The sequence below is a fragment of the Bufo bufo genome, chromosome 1, assembly GCF_905171765.1.
Source record: "Bufo bufo chromosome 1, aBufBuf1.1, whole genome shotgun sequence".
NCBI classification, from domain to species: domain Eukaryota; kingdom Metazoa; phylum Chordata; class Amphibia; order Anura; family Bufonidae; genus Bufo; species Bufo bufo.
In genome coordinates this window covers 238,448,764-238,469,611 of record NC_053389.1, presented here as the reverse complement: position 1 = coordinate 238,469,611, position 20,848 = coordinate 238,448,764, and the positions used below count along the sequence as shown (strand labels likewise).

The following is a 20,848-nucleotide window of genomic DNA, read 5'->3' as shown; positions in this document are numbered from 1 at the left end:
TCTCAGTATCTGCTCTTATTCTGTATATATAGACACTGCCCAGTACCACTTCTCCTGTCCTGTATACTGGGTGTAATTCTCAGTATCTGCTCTTATTCTGTATATATGGACACTGCACAGTACCACTTCTCCTGTCCTGTATACTGGGTGTAATTCTTAGTATCTGCTCTTATTCTGTATATATGCACACTGCACAGTACCACTTCTCCTGTCCTGTATACTGGGTGTAATTCTCAGTATCTGCTCTTATTCTGTATATATAGACACTGCACAGTACCACTTCTCCTGTCCTGTATACTGGGTGTAATTCTCAGTATCTACATATATGGACACTGCACAGTACCACTTCTCTTGTTCTGTATACTGGGTGTAATTCTCAGTATCTGCTCTTATTCTGTATATATAGACACTGCACAGTACCACTTCTCCTGTCCTGTATACTGGGTGTAATTCTCAGTATCTGCTCTTATTCTGTATATATGGACACTGCACAGTACCACTTCTCCTGTCCTGTATACTGGGTGTAATTCTCAGTATCTGCTCTTATTCTGTATATATGGACACTGCACAGTACCACTTCTCCTGTCCTGTATACTGGGTGTAATTCTTAGTATCTGCTCTTATTCTGTATATATGCACACTGCACAGTACCACTTCTTCTCTTGTCCTGTATACTGGGTGTAATTCTCAGTATCTGCTCTTATTCTGTATATATGGACACTGCACAGTACCACTTCTCTTGTCCTGTATACTGGGTGTAATTCTCAGTATCTGCTCTTATTCTGTATATATGGACACTGCACAGTACCACTTCTCATGTCCTGTATACTGGGTGTAATTCTCAGTATCTGCTCTTATTCTGTATATATGGACACTGCACAGTACCACTTCTCATGTCCTGTATACTGGGTGTAATTCTCAGTATCTGCTCTTATTTTGTATATATGGTGTGACACAGTGAAGGTTATTGTCTGGGAAAACAGGTATTTTCCTCCCAGCGTGTGCTGCTGGGCTGATTTGCAGCCAGGTGGGGTCCAACACCAGACTGTATTTTAAGTGCCGGTCCGGGTTTTGGCAGTACCTGGCTGTCCTTAAAAGACAGCTGGGCTCAGCAGCAATGTCTGTGTTAGGATCTGAGGCTTGGGCCGGGTTGGAAGGCTGAGACCCGTGTGTCGGGTAAACACGCCCCCTAAAAGCCTGCTACGGACTGCTGGAGGCAGAACTGCCAATAAGGTGATTTTTGCTATGTGAACTTTCCATTGTGTGTGAATTAACACCAAGACTGCAAAGTGACGTTTTGTTTTTGCATTATGTGTGAATAAACACGGAAGTTTGATTTAAGAACTGTAATTTGCCTCTGTACTGCGTCCGCTTACCCTGTCTACCAGAGCGAATTCCCACAATTGGTGGAGGATGCGGGCAAGCAGTTGTATGTCCTGCATTAAACCCGCTAAATTTCAACCCTTGGCCCTCGACAAAATGGAGGCTGTAATGAAGGCCCTCGTGGAGGCCAACAATTAGCAGCAAGAAACAAATCTGCAACAGCGGGAGGCTAACAAGAAGCAGAAAGAAACAAACCAGCTGCTGTTGCAACCCATGATGGCTTTGCATATGGCAAGAGCAAATCCGAGCGTCCACGATGCCCGGAAAGCAGTCCGTATTGCGATCCACAAGATGACCCCCTCGGATGATGTCGAAACCTATCTGGAGGTGTTCGAGAAGGTGGCCGTGAGGGAGAAACTACCCCGAGACCAATGGGCTGAGGTCGTCGCTCCGTTCCTGAAATCCGGGTTCCAGCAGGTGTATTCCGATCTATCGGACGAGCAAGCAGCAGACTACCAGGAGGTCAAGGGTGAGATTATGGCGAGACTGGGGGAGAATATGTTGGTCCGGGACCAGCGGGAATTTAACCCAGCTGAGCCTGCGAGACCCCAGTATTATAGCCTATTACATCTGTTGCAAAAAATGGCTACAGCCTGAAGTGCTGAGTCCCACAGCTATGCTGGACAGGCTGTTAGCTGATATGTTCTGGAGGGCTCTGCCATCCCCTCTCTAGCATTGGATCGGCCAGGTGTCTCCGGGTAATGCCCTTGAAATGGTGGGCCTGGTGGAACACTATGAGGCCACCAGGAATCTAAAGGGGGGTTCTTTCTGGAGAGGGACAGTAAAACCCCATAAATCTCCACCCCAGAACCGGACGTTTGTGCCGACAAAACCCACCCGGGATGAACCCACTGTGGACCCGGCTCCAATAGTCTGCTGGCGGTGTCAGGAGCCTGGCCATGTAAGAGCTGACTGTCCCCATCAGGTGGAGCCACTAACTATGGCTACCGTCAGTCGTTATATGCCAGGAAGCTGTGTGCAGCTAGTACCCCAGAAACTCTAAATCACTTGTGCCGGGTGGAAGTGGTAGACACTACAACGGAAGCTCTGCTGGACTCGGGGAGTCTGGTGTCCTAGTAAGGGCTACCCTGGTGCGATCCGCTGAGTATACTGGCCGGAAAGTCGAGGTGATGTGCATCCATGGAGACTTAAAAGACTAGCCTACCGCGCTGGTGTCTCTAACCACGGTGGCCAGTAGGTGGACCTACGAGGTGGCCATCGCCACAAGTCTAAACTATGAACTAATAATAGGGGGAGACTTCACGGCCCTGTGGCCTGCTGTGGGAGTTACTGATACCCATGAGTCAGGGGTAACCCCAGCAGAGTGGCCTTACTCGGGAGGGAGGCCAGAACCCTGGGAACCCGAGGCCAAAGGGCCAGCGGTAGGGGTGACTGCCACTTCGGTTGAAAAGGAAGAGACAACCCCACTGAGTGTAATGGTGGGAGACGTGGAGGACCTGGCTCCGGGTCCTGAATTGGCAGACCTCAATGTCTCCGGGGATAATTTTGGTACCGCACAACACCGGGACCCAACCCTATTCCGAGCCTGGAAAAATGTTTTACTAATCGATGGTGAACCCCAACAACCTGGTGCGAGTCGGTGTTTCTCCATTTTGTGGTTCATCAGAATATGTTGTATCGGTATATATATTGAACAGTTGGTGGTGCCCAAGGCTTATCGCAAACTCGTGTTAGAATTAGCCCACCAATACGTTCTCAGGGGTCACCTGGGGTTGCAGAAAAGACAGGACCATATACTATGGCGGTTTTACTGGCCCAGTATATTCAGAGAGGTGGACGAGTTTTGTAAGTCTTGCCCGACCTGCCAGGTAACTAGCCCCCAGCCACATTTCCATAGTCCCCTAGTACCGCTCCCGATTATCGAGGTTCCATTTGAGCGAAAAGCTATGGATCTCGTAGGCCCAGTACCGAAGTCCGTCAGGGGGCACCAACACATCTTAGTCATCCTAGACTACGCCACTCGGTACCCGGAGGTGGTGCCACTGCGACATACATCGGCCAAACACCTAGCTAAAGAGTTAATTGAGATGTTTTCCCGAGTAGGACTACCTAAAAAGGTTCTGACCGACCAGGGGACCCCTTTTATGTCCAAGGTTATGAGGGAACTCTGTAAGTTACTGCACATAAAACAGCTACGGACGTCTGTTTATCATCCGCAAAAGGACGGTCTGGTAGAGAGATTTAACAAAACATTAAAAAACATGTTAAAAAGGGTGGTGTCTAAAGAAGCAAGAACGGATAGAGACAGTATTACCTCTTGTTAGGGAGCATATGAAGGCAGCTTAACAAGCACAAAGTCGGGTCTATAAATCAGCAGGCTCGGGTCCGGATCTTTAACCCGGGTGATCGGGTTTTGGTTCTGGTACCGACCATGGACAGTAAGTTCTTGGCTAGGTGGCAGGGGCCCTATGAGGTACTCGAGAAAGTTGGAGAGGTAAATTACAAGGTACACCAGCCAGGGAGGTGAAAGCCGGAGCAGGTTTACCATGTTAATTTGCTAAAACCTTAAGGAGTCCTGTACTAAAGACAGCCCGCGACCCAGTTTTCTAGGGGAAGAGGTTCCGGCCCCTGTCTGATGCAAGGGAAGCGGTTGCAACAGTAAAAATTGCTGACAGCCTCTCCTCTAAACAGGCTCAGGAAGCCAGGGAGTTTTTTAGCCGGAACACGGATGTGTTCTCGAACCTCCCTGGAAGCACTTCCACAATCCAACGAGACATTGTCACTGAGCCTCAGGCAAAAGTCCGGTTAAAACCATACTAGGTGCCCGAGGCTCGGCGACAGGCCATCTCGGAGGAAGTGCATCTAATGCTGCGACTAGACGTCATCAAGGAGTCTAAAAGTGAGTGGGCTATTCCTATAGTCTTAATACCCAAGCCGGACGGGACGTTACGGTTTTGTAACGATTTTCGTAAGCTGAACGAGATATCTAAATCTGATGCATATCCCATGCCCCGGGTGGATGAGCTAATCGAAAAGTTAGGACAAGCACGGTATTCTTCTGTTTTGGGCCTCACGAAAGGGTACTGGCAGATGCCCTAAATGGAGGCTGCCAAAGAGAAAACTGCCTTCATCACGCCTGAGGGGCTGTATCAGTATAAGGTGTTACCCTTTGGTCTGCATCGCGCCCCCATCACTTTTCAACGTCTAATGGACATTGTGCTTCGTCCACATCGTCGGTACGCCTCGGCTTACCTGGACGATATTGTCATTCACAGTACTGACTGGGAAAGTCGCCTGCCCAAAGTACAGGCCGTAGTGGACTCTCTTCGGAAGGCTAGACTAACAGCTAACCCAAAGAAATGTGCGATAGGGTTAGAGGAGACAAAATACCTAGGGTATGTCATTGGGCGCGGAGTCATCAAACCCCAAGTAAACAAAATAGAGGCAATACGGAATTGGCCCCGACCTGTCACCTCTAGGCAAGTAAAGTCGTTCCTGGGGATGGTGGGTTATTACATGAGGTTTCTCCCCCACTTTGCTGAGGTGGCCGTGCCATTGACAGGACTCTTGAAGGGACATAAGTCAATGATGGTTCGCTGGGATGATCGGGCGGAAGATGCGTTCTCCGCTTTGAAGTCGGCCCTGTGTGGGTCCCCGGTTTTGGTGACGCCCAACTTAAAAATGGAAGTTATAGTACAGAAAGATGCCTCCGAAGTAGGCCTCGGTGCTGTACTGTCTCAGGAGGTCAACGTGGAGGAGCATCCCGTTGTCTTCCCAAGCAATAAGCTCACCCCAGCCGAGACCAGGTACAGTACATTGGAGAGAGAGTGCCTGGCCATCAAGTGGGCACTCGAGTCTCTCCGCTACTATTTGTTGGGGAGAAAATTCCACCTGGTGAACGACCATTCCCCTCTCAAGTGGATGAGCCAGGCCAAAGACAGAAATGCCCAGGTCAACCCGATGGTTCCTTTCCCTACAGAACTTTACGTTTTCAGTGGAACACACAGGGCAGGCCGGTTGCAGGGAAACGCGGATGCCCTGTCCTGAGTACATTGTCTGGCGAGTGTTCACCCCCTCAGGGTTGAACAAAGGGGGGGGGGGAGGGGGTATGTGACACAGTGAAGGTTATTGTCTGGGAAAACAGGCATTTTCCTCCCAGCGTGTGCTGCTGGGCTGATTTGCAGCCAGGTGGGGTCAAACACCGGACTTGATTTTAAGTGCCAGTCCAGGTTTTAGCAACAACTGGCTGTCCTTAAAAGACAGCTGGGCTCAGCAGCAATGTTTCTGTGTTGGGATCTGAGGCTTGGGCCGGGTTGGAGGGCTGAGACCTGGGTGTCGGGGAAACAGGCCTCCTAAAAGCATGCTACGGACTGCTGGAGGCAGAACTGCCAATAAGGTGATTTTTGCTATGTGAACTTTCCATTATGTGTGAATTAACACCAAGACTGCAAAGTGACTTTTTTTTTTTTGCATTATGTGTGAATAAACACGAAAGTTTGATTTAAGAACTGGTAATTTGCCTCTGTACTGCGTCCGCTTACCTTGTCTACCAGTGCGAATCCCCACAATGAACACTGCACAGTACCAGTATTTGTCTTCCTTTTGTATGTATGGACCCATTATTTTAAGATTCCCCTCCCCATCCTGTTAACAACCAAACACACAAAGATCAAGAAGAAGAAAGTAAATTAAATGTGGCATTAAAATGTAAACATATGACTGTGAGACTGTGGGGTGGCGTGTGCCTAATGCCTCTTTTCAATACGTGCCAGGCTGAATCCATAACAGCACATTTATAATTCTAAAATGGCAGACGATGAGTGACGGGAGGATGGGACATGTCTGCCTTGTGGTCAGGCCCCTCTGACACAAAGCGAAGATGCAGCGGCTAGAAGAGGACAACTGGGTCGAAGAAAATAAAACAAAATCTTCCCTGGGAGCTCAGACTGTAAATGTGTTGATTTCAGGGAGGTTCCGAGGCGAATGTGAGGAGGCGATTAATGCAAAGTGACAGGCGATAGCTGCATCTCCTCACTGGGCAAAACACAATTGGTTTCTGGGTTGGTTGACGGCCAAGAAGACGCGACACGAATGCGGGCGAAGCTGCTCCTCAAGACGTCACATGGGGTAATGTGGTGACTGAATATCAAAGTGACTGAGTGAGCGGCAGCCGCCCCGTTATCTGCTAAAGGGGAGACATAAATGCTGACAAGTGTACATGAAGTCAGAAATGAGCGGTCCAGAAGTTTTGTGGTGAGGAAAGAGCCTGCTGATGATAATAAAATCTACAAAAAAAAATAAAAAATTGAATTTTTTTTTTTTTAAATGTAGTCTGTAGATACAAAACGATACTGTGTAAAACAAAATTCTATGTTGTGTTGTGAAGGAATATTCTGCGTTACAACATTTTATTATCTGCCACAAAACAGCGGCTCACTTTCTGGCAGTGATTTGAGATATATTCATGGTGCCTGTCCGTGCGCTCACGAGTTATTATTACACATTTTTTCATAACCGTTTTCCCTACGTTGCAATAAATAAGCGCGGGCACGGTCGGCCTCACACCTACACCACGCTCCGACCAGCGCATGAGCTAATGTTTACTCACTGACTCCGGCACATTTCTTGTCAGGACTGGGCCGACTCCCTAACACTAACTAAACACAGCTGCAGATTATTTTTAGGAGAGTTTTATGTAAAGATCCGTGACAACTTTCTGACGGGTTCCAAAATGGTACTATTGTGGTGACGGGGGAGGGGTGTGTTTATAACTGACAGCGCAAAAAGTGTGGACCTCACAGTTTAGGAAACGTAATGAGACGTCCCCAAAGTACTGACTCAGCGACAACTGAAGTGACGGAGAATCGCTGATGATGGCTGCATACAGGGTGCGCACTGCTCCCCTAAAGATGCAGGAATGAGGTGTTACCTCTGCACCCCTCTTCTAGATGAGGATCTCGGTGTCCATTCCTCGTGCAGCAGCGCTGATCACTTGTCTCCCTGTCAGCTCCTCCCGTCCTCCACATGCCATCTCCACTTACAGCGCAGTAATCTATCACAATATGTTGCAACATCTGCCTCTCCATATGATGTATGACCCATTTGATTGACCCTCTTCATGTCATTGTAGAGTAACTGATCATTACCAGAGAGGAGGTAGAAGGAGCTTGTGCCTCGCTGAGGTCATCAATCACAGAGGAAGGGACGGTTATAGCACAATCGTCAATACATGTACGCCAGAGGTTAGACACAAAATCCACCGTGCAGCTGAGCGGAGGTTGTCATCCTGCAGTCTTGTGTAACACCACAAATAAAAAGGCAGTAACTCAGCACTTCTAAGGTAGTGGGCGTTTCCAGCAGTCCTATGTAACACCACAGATAGCACACAGTAATAACTCTCTGAGTACAGATCATGTAGTAGATGTCACCTGCAGTCCTATGTAACACCACAGATAGCACACAGTGATAACTCTCTGAGTACAGATCATGTAGTAGATGTCACCTGCAGTCCTATGTAACACCACAGATAGCACACAGTGATAACTCTCTGAGTACAGATCATGTAGTAGATGTCACCTGCAGTCCTATGTAACACCACAGATAGCACACAGTGATAACTCTCTGAGTACAGATCATGTAGTTGATGTTGTAACACCACAAGTAACTCAGTGGAAACCCTCTGAATACAGCTAAAGAAGTAGATATTATCTGTAGTCCTATGTAAAACCTACAGATAACAGTGATAACTCTCAGACTACAGATAATGTAGTAGATGTTACCTACAGTCCTATGTAACTCCACAGAAAACAGTCATAACTCTCTGAGTACAGGTATTACAGTAGATGTTACCTGCAGTCCTATGTAACACCACAGATAAACCCCCAACAGAAAATCTAGTAGATGTTAGCTACAGTCCTATGTAAGACCAGTGATAATACACAATATCTCATTGACTACAGATAATGTAGTAGATGTTAGCTGCAGTCCTATGTAAGACCAGTGATAATACACGATATCTCATTGACTACAGATAATGTAGTAGATGTTACCTGCAGTCCAATGTAACACCAGAAAACAGTGATAACAAATAAAATGTAGATGTTAGCTGCAGTCCTATGTAACACCACAGATAGCACACTATATCACTAAATAACAATATCAGCTCTGCTACATGTGACTATTGGCTGGCAGTCAGTGACTAGATTTCCGGAGTATAATAAATGGTATAATTGTCAGGATGTCCTCGCTAATCAACCATCTCTGGCTCTCCTGCCTCATTAATACTCAGGAATTTGGCGTGGTTCTTTCCACTTTCGTCCAGATAGAGAAATCCATTACTACGAGTTCCAGCTCTGGTGCCGGAATGCAGCCCTTAATAGCGGTGTCTCCCCTGATGCTGGGGAGGAAGATGAAGCTTCAGCTACAGGGCAAAGACATCTAGTATTGTACATCAAAGAGCAGACGCCAGAAATGGCACAAATATAACAGGAGAGTGAGACCTGCACAATATAAAGCAACTTACTGTGCGAAAAGGGGATGGAAGGGGGGGGGGGGGGCGATAGGTGGCTAGAGTGTTCCACTATGTGTGCCACTTTATGCCACCTGCGCTGCTCAGAGACACTCTGTAGTTCTACAGCGGCATTAGGTTAGTATGTGATCATATGCAAACCTGTGCACTACAGCTGTGACTGGGGCCTAGTAGCTGACAACCCCTGTGGTCCTAACGTGTGCCCCCAAAAAAACATTCACCTGTCCACAATCCTGCTGCTGCCAGACCCCTCAGGACCAGGAACCTGTCATCACAGACCTGGGTGACATACCATTCAAGCAGATTTGACCACTGAGGATGTGATTAGCCGCAGTGGCCATGGGACCAAGCCACTTCCTAGTCCTGATGGGACCAAAAGCACCTGAGAATGGGCGCAGTGAGACGGACAGGGGCACATTTTAGGACCATGGGGGTTATTGTCTCCTAGACGGGCAATCGACAGGCCTAAACAGGCCATGTTAGAGGAGTTTAGAAATTTGAATGAAAATCCACAATGTGTTTTCTATACTTCCAAAAAAAAAAAAAAGTTACGTGAATGAAGGAAACGACTGGCACAAAAAATGGAGATGGAGACTCTGTCCTTTCCTGTCAGCTCAGAGTATGAATACTTAGATTTATAGAGAGGGAGATTTACTACCTAAATAATGCCCCTTCCCCCTGCACAATCACCTCTCAGATTCATGTCTCAGCCTCAACCCGGGTGACCTTTGGGTGTGACAAGATGTTGAGGTCATCGGCACTAAATGGCGACTTTGGCGTGATGAGGGCACCAGAGGGCGAGGCTAGCAGAGAATTTATGATCTTAAACAGGAGGTGGGCAGAGGAGGAAATACGTCAAATGTGAATCTATGCAAAGAGAATCATTTATTCCATATTTGCACCTTTTTGAGGGTTCTGTGCTAGTACGAGTAGCCCTCGCTGTAGATCACAGCCAACGTGTTACTCCCACACTCTGCTGGGAGTTACAGTTCTATATGGCAGTAAAGACTGACACAGGCAGAGTGAAAGTAGTGTATTATATTATTGCATTAGGTTCAGCACTGATAAAATATACGAGTGGGATCATGACAAATATTGTAACTACCAGGGTGTCGCTGCTGCAGCCTTGAGATCCACTAGTAAAGATCCAGTCCCCAAAATCAAGGAACCTAACGCTGGGAAGACTCTGCCTCAGTGCCTTGTAAAAGTATTCATACTCCCAGCCGGCAGAACACAGGAGACTTAGTCACTGGATGAGTCACTGTTACAAAGAGAGCAGGATATTAACAAGTCTTCCTCTCCGAAATCAAGGAATACCCACAAACTATAATCCCTTGCGTCATCCTACTGCTAATGGTGGGTGACAACCCACATGTCACCCAGCGTTAAATCTGCTTCACTATCTGCAGAAATGGCAAACATATATAAACCAGGTATCGTGCCAAAAGCTCCACGGACTACAACTCCCAGCCTGCACTATAGGTGAAACATGCTTATAGTGCCTGGTTACAACAAAAGTCACTGCACTGAGAAGCAAAAAATACAGAGGAAGGGGCCCGGAGACATTCTCCGTCTCGCTATTTCCTTTGTCCAAATGTCACAAAGCTGCAGGGCCCCTTCTGGGTGATGATCACAATGTCAGTGGCTGAGCACAATCTGCCCCCGGGCAAAGCCTTTCCATGGGCTTTAATGCCAACGCACATGGGCCAGGGGGCAGGAGGGGCTGCAGTTCAAGGCACGCACAACCTAAATTCTGTGATGTGAAGAGAGGAATCGTCCGCTGCTTCCATAAACACTAAAAATTCAGTACCTACATCTCCATTTTGCAGCGAGCGGTAAATCGCTTCCCCAAAGATGGAGGCGGCTCTGTCCATTGGACAGTACTAGAAAACCTCCTTGAGATGGAGGACAGCAGGTGAACTGTGACAGATATGGCGTATGTTTTATGTGCCATGTTTTCCATCAACCCTGCGCCATTTTTCTCTCGCAGACAGATGGACACAAGGGCTGCATTGTGTCGTGTTCAGCTGAGCTGCGTAAGGGGCGGATTTAGCAGCAGCGACGTCTCCAGAGACGAGAATGGCGCGGCTAAGACGGGCAGGCAAGGTGCGTTCTCACCGGGAGCAGAATTGTATTAAATCTCATTGTGATATTGTTTACAGGGAAAATGAAAAGCGCTGGATGTGACAATGATGCCAACAGCTGCCGTCCCCTCCTCGGCCGCTCTGCCTGCACCGCGCCGCGCGCTCCACTCGTTGGTATTAGTGCCAATTAATCAGCGCTATTGTTGTGTCCTGATTAACAAACTATTGGCCGGGAAATGAGGACAATCACTGGGAGAATTCAATGCCCCGGTGGATTAAGATCTTTGTGGTGTGACAAGTTGCTATCACCCCCAGAATGTGGCGGCAGCTGTGAGACGCTCTGCGGGATTAAAGATGGAGTCACCTCTGCTCGGAGAAGAGGCTTTGCTGATCACACAGTAACAATAATGCATCTTCTGCTCAAAATCACAAGACTGTGACAAGACATCAAGAAGTACCCAGATCATAGAAACGGGGTGTCACAAGAAAATACAATAAAAAATAATCAACCCCCTTGGAGTGTTTCATGATTTTTATAGCTACATAGCAAAGAGTCTATGTTAGGGGTATGAATACTTTATTATGTCTTAGGCTCTGTTCATATAAACCTGGAGGAGTCAGGCATCTCTGAGAGAACTACAACTTTGGGTGTTTAAATTTACGCAACTGCAAAGCGGAGCTCTGATTTCCTATTTTATTTCACTTTTTGGGGCAGTTAATCGAGGGGCTGGATGTTCCCATGTAACCTACACGCCGGGTGGTGGTCAGGTTGCTGGGATCCAGCACGCGCCTCTGACGTGGCAGCCGCCATGCAATGCGGGATAGATAAGAGCCCATTGTGCTTTGAATCCGGCCAGTGAAGTCAATGATTAAATCACATTGTCCTTGCCTCCATCATTGATCTGTCTCACATTTGTCATGCCAGGATTAACTCCTCCAGTCTGTGCCTATATTTGAACGTAGGAACGTATCCTAGCTCCTGCAGGATCTTTTTCTCTGAATAATAAAGAGTCATTCTCTATGGACAACCCCCTTAAGGTATATGGAGGATATCTTGAAGGGAAAGCCTAATGTTCAGAGCCCACCTCCCCACTACTAAGGAGGGGTAGTGCTCTGCAGGCCCAACGTGACCACACATTAGACAACCATCCATTGGTCACGGACGACAACCAGTGTGGCATCCTCACGAGATCCCTATGGCTGTACACAGTGATGCATCCTACGCAGACAAGCTAGCCATCAGGACTAGAGTTGTAATGGTGTCCATAGTGGTTGTCATCAAACTATACCTGAAAACATGCAAGAGGCTCTGTACACTACAACTCCCAGTCTGCTCCCACTCCCCGGGACAACTGCTTCAATCATGGAGAATTACTGTCTACCATCTTATGGAGCAGTGATCCAAAAAACTAAAAAAGGTGCAAACTGCAAAAAATGTTGCAGGTGCCACTTTCTCTCATTTTTGGCACTGCCATCTTGTTATCTATTACTTTTATGTTGTGTGTGAGGTGAATGCTCACAAATATCACAGATGGAAAGTGTTCATCTGGATGCACAATAGCACAGACCTCTCCACACACACAGGTCACCCCCCTCCCCCAGGATCTGGAGCAATACTGGAGGTCTTACCTGTAGCTGAAGAGGTCCTATACCCGGTGTGGCGGCGGCGGCGGCAGCTGCTGCCATGGTGGTTGGAATCAGCTGTAAAGGGTAAGGGTCACCTGAGTGGGAGAATAACAGAATCGTCAGCACCTTTTATCTCCTCTCCACCTGCACATCGCACTCCGCTGCTCTCCCCTTCCTAAGCTGCCTTTTGTGCGCTACGGCCTCATGAAAAGCTTCTATTGTGCTGCCGCCTTTTACTCGTAGCCTTCACAATCTGAGCCGGGAGACGAATGCAAATAAAAGGCGGCAGCAATTAAACCCTGTCTTCCTTAATAATGGCTACGTATAGGAAAAGGGAAGAAGGTACATCACAATATGCATATGGGGGCTCAACAAAAGAAAGCATGGCGATCATATGGGGGGCTTTTTAAAACTCGGTGCAGTGCTCATATGGGGGCTCTCCAGAATGCAGTGTGGCGCTCACATGGGGCTATCTAAAACACAGCATGGCAATCATATGGGGGCTCTCCAAAACGCAGAGTAGTGCTCATATGGGGGCTTTCCAGAATGCAGCATGGCATACATATGAGTGCTATCCACAACACAGCAGGACACTCATATGGGGCTTCTCCAGAATGGAGTGAAACGTTCATATGAAGGCTATCCACAACACAACATGGCGCTCATATGGGGGTTCTCCAGAATGGAGTGAAACGTTCATATGAAGGCTATCCACAACACAGCAGGACACTCATATGGGGGTTCTCCAGAATGGAGTGAAACGTTCATATGAAGGCTATCCACAACACAACATGGCGCTCATATGGGGGTTCTCCAGAATGGAGTGAAACGTTCATATGAAGGCTATCCACAACACAGCAGGACACTCATATGGGGGTTCTCCAGAATGGAGTGAAACGTTCATATGAAGGCTATCCACAACACAGCAGGACACTCATATGGGGGTTCTCCAGAATGGAGTGAAACGTTCATATGAAGGCTATCCACAACACAACATGGCGCTCATATGGGGGCTCTCCAGAATGGAGTGAAACGTTCATATGAAGGCTATCCACAACACAACATGGCGCTCATATGGGGGCTCTCCAGAATGGAGTGAAACGTTCATATGAAGGCTATCCACAACACAACATGGCGCTCATATGGGGGCTCTCCAGAATGCAGTGCAATGATCACATGGGAGCACTCCGGAATGGAGTACAGCGCTCATATGGGGGTTCTCTAGAAGGCAGTGAAGTGCTCAAACAGGGGTTCTCCAGAATACAGCAAGGCTCTCAAATGGGGACTTTCCAGAACACAGTACACTGCTTGTATGGGGACTCTCTAGAAGCAGTACAGCTCTCATGTGGTGACTGTCCCAGCATAATACTGCAACTGGTCATAGGTAATGCTAAGACTGGGCACACACTCCCTAGACGCTCTGGGGCAAGTTTTGTCACTTGACTGAATTTTCTACATTTATGGAGCAAAGTTGCGCCAGGACAGGAATGTGCGCGGCGCTTCTGATGCCAGCGACCTGATTACCAGGAATCGGCTTAAAGCGACATGACAAAATATTTAAAGTCTTTATGTGCAATTAATAAGGATGAGCGGAGTGTTGTGTGTTTGGCCGCTGATATGATTATCTCTTTATCTCTGCGCTCGGCTGATGATACAGAATAGATTATGGCGGATAAAGAGGAAATTTGTTTCACTGAGCAAAAGTCATGAAGTCTTCCAGGAGAGCGGCCAACTAAAGAGCCATGGCTAATGTCACCCGAAAAGCAGAGATGGAAGGCAGGGGTAGCATTTTTATATATAAAACAATCTAATAAGAAATATTTTATAGGTTGTTCATTTTTCAAATTGTGCTCTTAAAGGGCCAGTAACCCTCATAACAGTTTGTCAGCGTTTTGAAGAGTGGCTGATATCAGAGAAAATTAAAACAGAAAATTGGTCCAGAAGACAGAATATGGTAACTTCTAACCCCTTATAATGCTGTCAGCTGATACCTGGAAATCATCAGGCTTGGGGTGACAGACACACCATTAGGGCTCATGCACATGAGCATAAGGGCCCCGTACTGCGGGCCGCAAATAGCAGTCCGCAATGCACGGGCACTGGCCGTGTGCATTTGCGGATGCTGACAAATTCACTTGAATGGTTCTGCGATCCACAAGATACGGCCATGGGTAGAACATGTCCAATCTTTTTGCGGTGCGGAGACACAGAGCGGAAAGCCGTCCGAATGGCTTAGTAGTGTTTCTGGGGGTTTCTGTCCGTGCCTCTAATCTTGCGTATTACAGACCCATTCAAGTAAATGGGTCCACATTCGCACCGCCAGTGCCCATATATTGCGGACCGGCCGTTTACGGTCCGCAATACGAGCACTAAGCCTTTACGCTCGTGTGGATGAGCCCTTAAAAAACTATAGCTGAGCTTCAAACATGCATCGTAGAACATGCAGCGTACAGACAGAGCTAACAAGAAATCAGCTGAATCGCTAATGCAGCTCTAGGTGTGACTGGAGCATTACACCACAGATATTCTCTGGGATCTTCTTTGCTCTGATACTTTGAAGTTTTAATACAATGAGGATGATTTATCAAAACCGAGGCAAAGAAAAACTGACTTAGTTGCCTACAGCAGCCAATCAGCTTCCACCTTTCATTTTTCAGAGCCCCTTTGGAAAATGAAAGGTGGACTCTGATTGGTTGCTATGGGTAACTAAGTCAGTTTTCCTTTGCATCAGTTTTGATAAATCTCCCCCAATGACTCTGGTGTCACCAAGTAGTAGGAAGTAAAACTTACTGCATCCGGCCTTATAGCTAAATCCAGGAGGGATGAGAAAGCCTTGCTGAGCGGCTGCAGCAGCTGCTAACGTCCTCTGGTCGGGAGGGAACACTGGGATCATTAGGGGGGGCAGCTGACCCTGGACCTGGAGAACAAAGGCAAGAGAAACACATCTTATTACATCTCATATATAATAGGTACGAGCAGATATTCACCACACTTGATGTATATACTATGTACATTTATGACTCAGTCTACAGGTGAAGCACACTCCATAACATGCAGAAATCCAATCATGTAGTATATAATACATATAACGTGTCCAGTGTGTGTATAGTGTACAGTAAAATGCAGCAGAGCTAAACTTGATAGTTAACACACTAAGTAAAGTATAGCAAGAAAATGTTAACTTACAAACAAAGGATTTCAATGGCTTTTGTCACGAGATAATCAAGATAACACTGTGCCATGTGTTATCGTAGCCAATTTTAGCTCAGCTACATCTATAGTATCCTGTATGTACATATTGGCAGATTTATTTAAAACTGGTGTAAAGGAAAAATGGTGTAGTGGCCCATAGAAACCAATCAGATTCCACCTTTTATTTTTCCTTTACAAAATAAAAGATGGAATCTGATTGGTTGTTATGGGCAACTAAGCCGTTTTGATAAATTTCCCCCAGTGCGTTTATAGTACCCTGTATATAGTGTTTTATAGTACCCTGTACATAGCGCGTTTATAATACCCTGTATATAGTGCATTTATAGTACCCTGTACATAGTGCGTTTATAGCACCCTGTACATAGTGCGTTTATAGTACCCTGTACATAGCGCGTTTATAGTACCCTGTACATAGTGCGTTTATAATACCCTGTATATAGTGCGTTTATAGTACCCTATACAAAGTGCGTTTATAGTACCCTGTACATAGTGCGTTTATAGCACCCTGTACATAGTGCGTTTATAGCACCCTGTACATAGTGCGTTTATAGCACCCTGTACATAGTGCGTTTATAGCACCCTGTACATAGTGCGTTTATAATACCCTGTATATAGTGCGTTTATAGTACCCTATACAAAGTGCGTTTATAGTACCCTGTACATAGTGCGTTTATAGTACCCTGTACATAGTGCGTTTATAGTACCCTGTACATAGTGTTTTTATAATACCCTGTACATAGTGCGTTTATAGTACCCTGTACTGTTTCAACAGTTGTCCAGAATGGGTTTGGGTCAGAGGCTGGCCCCAGCCTGTTTACTGACATGTACTTCTGGAAACAGGCGTACATGTTGGTGAAAACGACACCAGCCTGAGGCTGGCATAGTTTTTCCACCAGGCTTGAGGCTGCCTTAGATTAGCCTAATTTATGACAAGGTGCGTAATAAATTAGGCTAATCCTCCGGCAATGCAAGAGACTAGCTTGAAAACGCAGATCTTTGTAAATGTTCCCCATTGTGTTTACAGTACCCTGTATATAGTGGGGGTAATTTATCAAGACTGGTGTACAGAAAAAAATGCTTTAGTTGTCCATAGCAACCAGATATCACCATAAATTTTCAAAAGTAGCCCTAAAAATTGAAAGGCGGAATCTGATTGGCTGCTATGGGGAAGTAAGCCAGTTTTCCTTTACATCATTTTTGATAACTCTCCACCAGTGTGTTTATAGTACCCTGTATGTAGTATTTTATAGTACCTTGAATACAGTGGAAGATGCGAAAAATGCATTATCAGCTTCCTCGAACAGAGTTTTTACTAAGACTGGTGAAACCCTGGTCTTAGGGCACTTTCACACTAGCGTTTTTCTTTTCCGGTATTGAGTTCCGTCCTAGAGCCTCAATACTGGAAAAAAATTCATCAGTTTTATCCTAATGCATTCGGAAGAGCAATCCGTTGAGTATGCATCAGGATGTCTTCAGTTCAGTCACTGTACGGTTTTTGGACGGTTATTTTCTTCGTCCAAAATTCCGGAACACTTGCCGGAATGCCGGATCTGGCATTATTTTACATTGAAATGCATTAATGCCGAATCCGGCCCTAAGTGTTCCGGAAAAACGGATCCGGTTTTGCGGTCTGCGCATGCGCAGACCTTTGAAAATGTGAAAAAAAGATAAATACCGGATCCGTTTTTCCAGATGACAACCGGAGAGACAAATCCGGTATTGCAATACATTTGTGAGATGGATCCGCATCCGGATCCGTCTACAAATGGTATCAGTTTGCATACAGATTGCCGAATCCAGCGACGCTAGTGTGAAAGTACACTTAGTAAATTACCCCCATAAGTACATTGTATCCTGTATATAATACGTATCTAGTAGTATCCTGCATATAGTATGTATGTAGCTGGCAAATTTTATCCTGTATATAGTACGCATACATTGTGTATTGTATCCTGTATGTGTCCTTAATATCATAGGTACGTACCAGTAGTGTGTATATATGGCATCATATATAGTACTATAATGTACTCTATATACAGTATAATGTACTGTATATCCTGTATGTGGTAGGTACATTGTATTCTGTATACAGAACATGTATAATATATCTCATACATACAGTCAGGTCCATAAATATTGGGACATCGACACAATTCTAACATTTTTGGCTCTATACACCACCACAATGGATTTGAAATTAAACGAACAAGATGTGCTTTAACTGCAGACTGTCAGCTTTAATTTGAGGGTATTTACATCCAAATCAGGTGAACGGTGTAGGAATTACAACAGTTTACATATGTGCCTCCCACTTGTTAAGGGACCAAAAGTAATGGGACAATTGGCTTCTCAGCTGTTCCATGGCCAGGTGTGTGTTATTCCCTCATTATCCCAATTACAATGAGCAGATAAAAGGTCCAGAGTTCATTTCCAGTGTGCTATTTGTATTTGGAATCTGTTGCTGTCCACTCTCAAGATGAGATCCAAAGAGCTGTCACTATCAGTGAAGCAAGCCATCATTAGGCTGAAAAAACAAAACAAACCCATCAGAGAGATAGCAAAAACATTAGGCGTGGCCAAAACATCTGTTTGGAACATTCTTAAAAAGAAGGAACGCACTGGTGAGCTCAGCAACACCAAAAGACCCGGAAGACCACAGAAAACAACTGTGGTGGATGACCGAAGAATTCTTTCCCTGGTGAAGAAAACACCCTTCACAACAGTTGGCCAGATCAAGAACACTCTCCAGGAGGTAGGTGTATGTGTGTCAAAGTCAACAATCAAGAGAAGACTTCACCATAGTGAATACAGAGGGTTCACCACAAGATGTAAACCATTGGTAAGCCTCACAAACAGGAAGGCCAGATTAGAGTTTGCCAAACGACATCTAAAAAAGCCTTCACAGTTCTGGAACAACATCCTATGGACAGATGAGACCAAGATCAACTTGTACCAGAGTGATGGGAAGAGAAGAGTATGGAGAAGGAAAGGAACTGCTCATGATCCTAAGCATACCACCTCATCAGTGAAGCATGGTGGTGGTAGTGTCATGGCGTGGGCATGTATGGCTGCCAATGGAACTGGTTATCTTGAATTTATTGATGATGTGACTGCTGACAAAAGCAGCAGGATGAATTCTGAAGTGTTTCGGGCAATATTATCTGCTCATATTCAGCCAAATGCTTCAGAACTCATTGGACGGCGCTTCACAATGCAGATGGACAATGACCCAAAGCATACTGCAAAAGTAACCAAAGTATTTTTAAGGGAAAGAAGTGGAATGTTCTGCAATGGCCAAGTCAATCACCTGACCTGAATCCGATTGAGCATGCATTTCACTTGCTGAAGACAAAACTGAAGGGAAAATGCCCCAAGAACAAGCAGGAACTGAAGACAGTTGCAGTAGAGGCCTGGCAGAGCATCACCAGGGATAAAACCCAGCGTCTGGTGATGTCTATGCGTTCCAGACTTCAGGCTGTAATTGACTGCAAAGGATTTGAAACCAAGTATTAAAAAGTGAAAGTTTGATTTATGATTATTATTCTGTCCCATTACTTTTGGTCCCTTAACAAGTGGGAGGCACATATGCAAACTGTTGTAATTCCTACACCGTTCACCTGATTTGGATGTAACTACCCTCAAATTAAAGCTGACAGTCTGCAGTTACAGCACATCTTGTGCATTTCATTTCATACCCATTGTGGTGGTGTATAGAGCCAAAAATGTTAGAATTGTGTTGATGTCCCAATATTTATGGACCTGACTGTAGTATTTATCCTGTATAGTGTATGTATATAGTATGCATATAGTACCCTGCATGTATCTGGTATATAGAATCCATCATGTATAGATCAGATGCATAAGTGAACAGCTGTGGAATTTTTTTGCATCGTTCTCTTCGGCAGGAAGCCATGAAACTTTTTTAATGGTTTCCAAGGATAAAAGTGACTTTGCCAAGCGAAGAGGCTCCAAAAACAGGCCTCAAAAACACTAATAGAAAGACAGATGGTTCCACGATGAGAGTCGCTGCCAAAGAGCAGAAATAAATAAATAAAAATAAAATGGATGTTATTGAAGCCGATTGTAAAATCCTTTCATCGCTGCCAACGTGGATGTGCCGCTCAGATGCTCATGTCGTGGACAGGAACAGCGAAGAAGCTATGACCGCCACGACCTTGTCACATAACACACCCTGACTCTTGTCACCTCCTCACAATAAAAATTGGGAATAACCTATACCCAGGAAAACCATAATAGTAGAGATCATTATGTACTCCTGCCATAGCATCTCCCTGCAGACAGGTGGCAGCATAGGAAGCTTAAAGACTAGGGGACTTTTGCCAAAGAGCTTACAATCACAATGACTGCCACAAGCCAAGGTGATAGATTCTCTCTTTATCATATCGTACATGAGAAAACAAGCTGGCATCACCACTCTCCAGATATAATTTATATTATACAGCAGTGACATCACTGCTCTCCAGATATACGCTATATTATACAGGAGGTGACATCACTGCTCTCCAGATATAAGTTATATTATACAGGTGGTGACATCACCGCTCTCCAGATATAAGTTACGGTATATTATACAGAAGGCGACATCACTGCTCTCCAGATATACCTTATATTATACAGGAGGTGACATCACCGCTCTCCAGATAAAAATTATATTACATAGGTGGTGATATCACTGCTCTCCAAATATACATTATATTATACAGGAGGTGACATCACTGCTCTCCAGATATAATTTACAGTATATTACATAGGTGGTGATATCACTGCTCTCCAAATATACGTTATATTATACAGGAGGTGACATCACTGCTCTCCAGATAAAAATTATATTACATAGGTGGTGATATCACTGCTCTCCAAATATACGTTATATTATACAGGAGGTGACATCACTGCTCTCCAGATATAAGTTATATTATACAGGAGGTGACATCACTGCTCTCCAGATGCAAGCTATATTATACAGGAGGTGACATCACCATTCTACCGATATAAGTTATATTATACAGGAGGTAACATCACTGCTCTCCAG

The 20,848-nt window shown here is 45.6% G+C and overlaps 1 protein-coding gene across 4 annotated transcripts in view; it reads right to left on the bottom strand.

The window, feature by feature from the left end:
- SOX5 (SRY-box transcription factor 5) overlaps nt 1–20,848 on the bottom strand; it is a 209,102-nt gene that overhangs the window by 29,728 nt on the left and 158,526 nt on the right. For all 4 annotated transcript variants that reach the window (XM_040437563.1, XM_040437555.1, XM_040437571.1 and 1 more), the window contains 2 exons: nt 15,373–15,499; nt 12,586–12,677 (listed from right to left, as the gene is read on the bottom strand). In XM_040437563.1, the coding sequence (XP_040293497.1) occupies nt 12,586–12,677; nt 15,373–15,499 (219 nt within the window). The remainder of the gene's footprint in view (nt 1–12,585; nt 12,678–15,372; nt 15,500–20,848) is intronic.